At 34.6% G+C, this 6,343-nt stretch overlaps 1 protein-coding gene and 1 pseudogene across 2 annotated transcripts; one reads left to right on the forward strand and one right to left on the reverse strand.

Annotated features, from left to right (window-relative positions):
• The first annotated feature begins 342 nt into the window (after positions 1–342).
• Positions 343–1,041, forward strand: LOC133285685 (uncharacterized; annotated as a pseudogene).
• LOC133285684 (uncharacterized) lies at positions 540–4,488 on the reverse strand. Of its 2 annotated transcripts, none has more exons than XM_061482956.1 (8): positions 4,301–4,488; positions 4,090–4,171; positions 3,810–3,950; positions 3,039–3,137; positions 2,376–2,452; positions 2,099–2,207; positions 1,679–2,007; positions 540–1,306 (listed from the first exon to the last, which is right to left on the reverse strand). In XM_061482956.1, exons 1-8 carry the CDS (start codon positions 4,481–4,483, stop codon positions 1,214–1,216), a joined length of 1,113 nt encoding a protein of 370 aa, XP_061338940.1. In that variant the 5' UTR covers positions 4,484–4,488; the 3' UTR covers positions 540–1,213. The 2 variants fall into 2 exon arrangements, with proteins under 2 accessions (XP_061338940.1, XP_061338941.1); XM_061482957.1 differs by having other exon boundaries at positions 4,090–4,219.
• Positions 4,489–6,343: the final 1,855 nt, after the last annotated feature.

The following is a 6,343-nucleotide window of genomic DNA, read 5'->3' on the forward strand; positions in this document are numbered from 1 at the left end:
ATAATCTATTCGGATGGACTTATAAAAGCAATTGGAATAAACGTCCTTGCCATAATCTATGCCAACCAATACATACAATTTAATTCTTTATAGTGATTGTCGACTGGACACAAGTTCTATTGAAGATTACAATTCAGCACTAGACATAACAATCTATACCTCCAGCCTATATGTATAAATATTATCCCCATTCCAATTGTTAAAATCGAATTCCTCAATTTGGTTTTGGGTATAAATAAAGAGGAAGCTGGTTCAAAAGACCAATACAACCATGGAAATCAAACAGTTACACAAGATATTACCAGATCAAGTTATTAACTTTAGACTGGGGAGAGGGTTCAGGTCTAGTAAAGCATTGGGCTAATCCGAATTCTCGACAATGATGGAATTCCTGCCAAACCTAGAGATGTTAAACTATGCAAGTTGGGTATTACCTGGAGATGAATAGGGGTTATACAGCCTCTGACAAAAAAAATCGTAGTTTCTTGACAGAAAATGGAGGTTCTTTCTGGTCATCAGCAGTGAAGTATCAGGGATCGAATGAAAGAGTACCTTGCATCAGCGGGATCAACTCCCATTCATGTCAACCTAATTCTTGATATAGGCTTTGTTGAATCGATCTTCTGGAGTGTTTGGTTTTCTGGGGCATCAATGCTGAAGAAAGTGAGAGGCAACACTACCTGGATGCAAGTGTTGCGTACAGGCGAGCAGTACTCAGTGCCATTGACTACCTATCCAAGTTTGGGTACTACAAAGAAGAGGTTTATGTACTCAGCATGAAACAGTCCCCCCAAAACTCTCCCACAAGATAAAGGGATAAAGTCTATTATTACATCACTCCATTGCAAGTTATCAAATGCAGATTATGCACCTCGACACTGAAATGCAAACCATGGCTAATTGTTATATGTTAAAGGCTTATGTACCTTCTGCTGTCCAACTGCCCTTGTGAAAGAACATTTTCGGGAATAGTCAGTTCCCCCATTGCTGTTGCAACCCTGGCTATCGTAAAACAGTCATGAACCTAATCATTGACCCTGTAAACTATTTAAGGTGCTAAATTCAAATACAATGATCATTCATAATTAATTTTGAAGGCACCTGGTTAGGTACCTCCTTTTCCAAAATTACAAAAGCTAATTCCAAAACTTAATTTTTCTTGTTCTACAACTAAATTGTAGATAACTAGGAGTTACTACCATATATCATGTGCTCAATAATATACGGAAAGTGTTCGGTGGTGCTGCAGAGAAGCACAATTAACACCAAAAGCCCAGAGCCAAAGATCCAGCTCCACACTAAGCACCTGAAATAGGACAGTTCCAGATCTCAATCAGAAATATCGTGAAATGAAAAAATACCTAGTTAGGCGAGGAAAGGCAAAAGGCTTTTTAGTTTCAAACAAGATGAACAACTCATGCGCAACATGCGAGACATAACAGCCAAACTATGCAACTTTTTCCTCCTAACATATTTTTCTTGAGAAAAAGATAGTTTAAGGAAATGATTTAATCGCCTACATTTTTTTTAAAATTAAATTACAAAAAAGGAATCATCAGTCAATTATTGTTTACTTTTTTGCCACTTCAATTTCTATAGGCTGAAAGAAATAGAACTCTACATGCATAGGAAAAGGGCTATAAGTGGGAGATACTCCTCGGAGAAAAGAAGAACTCACCTGTTTTCCTGATTTTACACTTATAAGCTCCCTCATTTTCTCCACAGCATGTATAGAGCAAGCCCGTAGTTCAACTTCCTCCTCGGTTCCTGGACCTATTTCTCCACTGGCCTCAATAGTACTGGCAAGTGTTGGACTATATTTTAAAATACCAAGCTGCCGAAGCACAGCTGGGACAATATAGTCTGCCATTATAGTTAGAGAGTTGATGTCTTTAAACTCACCATATCCTTGGCCCCTAAATGCACCCCATAAATCTGCTGCAAATATCTGAGCTCTTTTATATAAAAATACCTGGCGACCTTTGTACACTGAGTGGTCTCTAAATCCTAGAACATTTCAAACATAAGTATTTAAAAATTGGTTGTTGTTTATTATAGAGCTTGAGTAATGAAAGCTAAGAAAAGAAAAAGGCTATACCAGGAAAATGACGCGCAACAAGAGCAACAAGATTCACAGCTGATTTTCCACAGTACTCCACAAGATTGGATGCTTTTCCCTCGAAATTTCTTTCTAATTCAATCCCAACCTAGCAATAAAAGTGAACAATATTATACATATGGCTATCAGACTTCAAGACATGCTTATCATCATAGCTAAATACACAGAATTGAAAACCAACAAAAGAAGTGAAGTTTAGAAAAAATAAAGATGGATATAACTGATTAAGGCCAACTTCAACAATGATTTCTTTTACCTCATGAAGTAATCTAACACGTTCATCTTCCAAAGGGAGGGGTCTAGGCCACCTCAAAAGTTCCCGAAGTTGCGGACCTAACATTATGAACTGATTTTGTCATGCTATTCATGGAAAGGTATTTCCTCATTAGAAGCAAGCAATTCAACCATAACGACAGATGCAAACAGAGATGTACACGTGTTTTTGAAAATAAACGTAACTAAAACATAAATCCCAGATTTGGTTCTCTCACATGAAGAGCCAGAAATCTATTGTTGTTCATGCTCAACCACTTTAATTAAGCACACATGTGCCGAGCAAAATTATTGCAATTGAACTGGCAGCATAATATGAACAAAGACTTTATAGTGTTCTGTTCAGTGTCCTGATACCTGACTACCATTAAGTGATATGTAATTGTATGCACCATTACTTGGGCTACAATACACTACATGCATACCATACTGAAATCAACAAACATATAGGCGTCCCAATTTTATATCTACCCTTAAATAATTTTAATAAGCCTCAGTTTCAATTGATAATTGAATCCCGAACTGAATTGAAAATGAAGTTCTTGACACATTTGTCATTTCCATACAAATGCGTGCATGTGAATAGATGTAATTTAACAACCAGGTTAATTTGCATACAGGCAATACAAGGTCCAAGCAGAATTACCAGTGTATTTTTGCAGACGATCAGCATCAAATGCAGATTTATCATTTTGAAGAACTTCCTTTAGCCCAGATGCCAAATGGTCATAACTCAACTCCTTATCTGTCAACAAACGAGACAAGAGGGTGACCATTGAAAAGAACAGAAATGATTGCAAAGTTAAAAAACAGGGGAAAAATATCTGCTTAAATACTAGGAGACAGTTCAACACTTCATGTCCTTGTCAATTAGAATGTCAAATAGACAACTGATCTGCTGATCATCATAATATATGGGCAATGCGCCAAAAAAAAGGGGGTTCTATATGATACAATGATATACAATTGTTTCTCATCAGCATATCAAGGAAAATAAGGAAATACGGAATTCAAAATCCTCCTAATCTCCCGTATATAACAAACTAACTGCCGGAAACAATTTATCTAAATGCTTTTAATTTACAACAAAAATTAAAGTTATATTATGGTTTTTTATTCAAATATTAAATATATCATACAGAGGTGATGGAAAACAATATAATTTTATTAATGACTGATAATTACGAAAGCTAGGGTGATGGATTGTTCGTAAGCAGCGGTATCAGTTTATAAAGGAAGCCACTCTAAGAAATGCACCATGACTATTGGATTATTGGTTATATAACAAGCCAATAGACAGGAATCAGAATGTTGTTGACCAAATCAAATGCTTAAAACATAGGTATTTGAAATCCAAATATGCCACCTCTTGCATATTCACAAACCATTGGGGAAAAATAAGGAGCACGCAGCTTACCAGGCCAGAAGCAAAAATTCAAAGCGTCCAACACTAACAAGTACTGAACGGTGAGTGGTCCATTATCAAAATAGTGAATCCCTTCGAAATCCCATTCGACCTTGGGAATGGACTCGATGGTGCTCACCACTTTCTCAATTCCTGAAAACGACAGAACCAAGGCAAATACTCATTTTTATTTTTATTTTCAGAAAGCACAAGCTGAAGCATTTCGAAATAGGAAGAAAAAGAAGAAAAAAAATAGAAGCCTAAAATGAACGACTTTTGTCGGAAGCTGAACCTGCTGAGTCTACGAGTACGTGGGAGGAGCGGCTAGCGACCCAAGCAGAGCTTGCCCTAACGTCGTCCATTGAATTTTCAAACTGAAAAGCACAATGCGGCGTATGTTATGTGTGAGATTGTCGTGAACCCTAAAACAAAAGCGTTTTGAAAAATGAATATTTATAGGGTAGGCGCGTATGTGGGAACTGGTGGTGTGGCGTGTCTTTTACCTCCTTAGAAGTTTCGCGGGTTTTCATGCTGAGAGTGAGGAGTGGGTGTGGCGTTGGTGTCATTTCCATATGGGTTTTGACGCTCTGTCTCCGAATCTTACCTTCTTTCCGTTTTACAAAAGATGAAACGCTTTTGGGCCACGAAATCCCCCGTTTCAAGTTTACAGAGGATAAAGTTCCCATGCACCCCCGCCACCACGGACCCAGACCCAATGAGATTGAGATCACGTGACGCATGACTGACTCACGGACACCCACCAACCCTTCCAAGTTCCAAGTTCCAGTCCCTACCCGTGTGAGATTTTTGCACGTTTTTTATCCCATGATGGTGTAATTTACGAATATGTTTTTGATAGGTATCTTTTACTAAAAATAAGAAAAATTTAGACTCATTTATGGACCATAAAAGGATTATTAGAATAAATAAAGTTAATTATTATTTATTTTCAATCTTAATAAGTGACATTAAATTTTCAATATTACAGGTGTACCGAAATATTTTCCTAACTTAAAAGGACACACTTCATCCGAAGAATAAATCAGGAATTCAAATAGTTCATATACAAATAAAGTGTTTTTTGTAATTTTTAAAAAGTAAACTAAAATGAACATACACTGTGGCAACTATAATAAATATTTAAATTACTATTTGATGTATGCATGATAATATGGCTGGTAATAAAAATATATTTATATGATTAAATAATACTATCAGGTCTTATCGTGTGGTAGGATAGGAAAGATGATAAAGTAATCATGTTACAGTAATAAGACGAAAAATAGTGACTTGATTTGACTATATATACTATCACTTACAAGGTTCAAACCCTTGATAAGACTTAATATTGGCTTATACTGTCGAGTCCTGCGGATATGATACACTAATTGCAGTCTTATAGAAACTAAAGCGATTATTCAAATGGCGCAACAGTTGGAATAGGCGTGGATGACATTGCCAATGTTAGATAGGTGGTATCGGTCCTCAACAAGCTTACATTTTTGAGAAAAATACAATAAAATGCCAAATGATATAATCCTTTGTTAGTGGTTGGCGATGGAAGCATACAATTGAGGCAATGACCTACGTTGATAGTGAAGGAGCAGGGGCATCTTTATATTCACTTAAAATTAAAAAAAAAAAAAACTCAGTAAGAGTTTCTTTTAATAGCTACTCAATAAAATTTTATTATAAATTAATTTGAATAAAAAAGGGGCATTGATATGACAAAGGACTTGGGATATGCGACAAATGCCAGCAATATATTATTTTCAACGTTTTTTTATTAGGTGCATTTAATATGTTTAATTAAATAATACGGATCTATTTTCTATTTAATACCATTTATATAAAAGTCACTTATGAGAATCATTTATTATATAAAAATCACATATAATATGAATTATATGTTCTAATTCTTCTTCTTCTTCTTTTGTAAACAAATTCATTTATTTTTAAACAAAGAGAATAACGAAACAAATAGGGGAGGAAGACATAGTTTGGATGGGCTTCCAAAAAAAGTGTTTTTTATGTCTTATTTATTTTATAAATATTTTTTTATAAAAGCTAAAGTTATTTAAATCTTTTTTTAAAAAAATTCGTTTTTTGAAAAAATATTTACCTTTTAACTTCTGCTTTTTTTTAAAGTTAAAATTTATAGCTTTCAAAAAAATAGATTTTTGATTTTTTTTATGACTTCTGCTTTTTTAAAAAGCAGATATTCAACTAAAATTTTTCTAAAACATACTTTTTCTTTTGAAAAAAAAAATCGTCCAAACATGCCCAAACTTTGTAAAGATTAACCCATTATGTATTATTAGCTATTAATGGAGTTCAAAATGGTCAAAGATTTGAGAGATGCAAAATACAAGAATTGCCGCTAGAATAGAAAGATACAGACCACGGTCTCCAACCTAATATTTGGAATATAGAATTCAATATATATGATACATGTAGAATTCGTTTTCTATATTTCTATACGAGAAATGTACAAATAAACATCTTATCTTTGAGCAAGGAATCTTCATATAAATGATTAACAATAC

The sequence above is a fragment of the Gastrolobium bilobum genome, unplaced genomic scaffold (assembly GCF_033153095.1).
Source record: "Gastrolobium bilobum isolate Gb01-03AN ecotype WA unplaced genomic scaffold, APGP_CSIRO_Gbil_v1 utg1162, whole genome shotgun sequence".
Taxonomy (NCBI): domain Eukaryota; kingdom Viridiplantae; phylum Streptophyta; class Magnoliopsida; order Fabales; family Fabaceae; genus Gastrolobium; species Gastrolobium bilobum.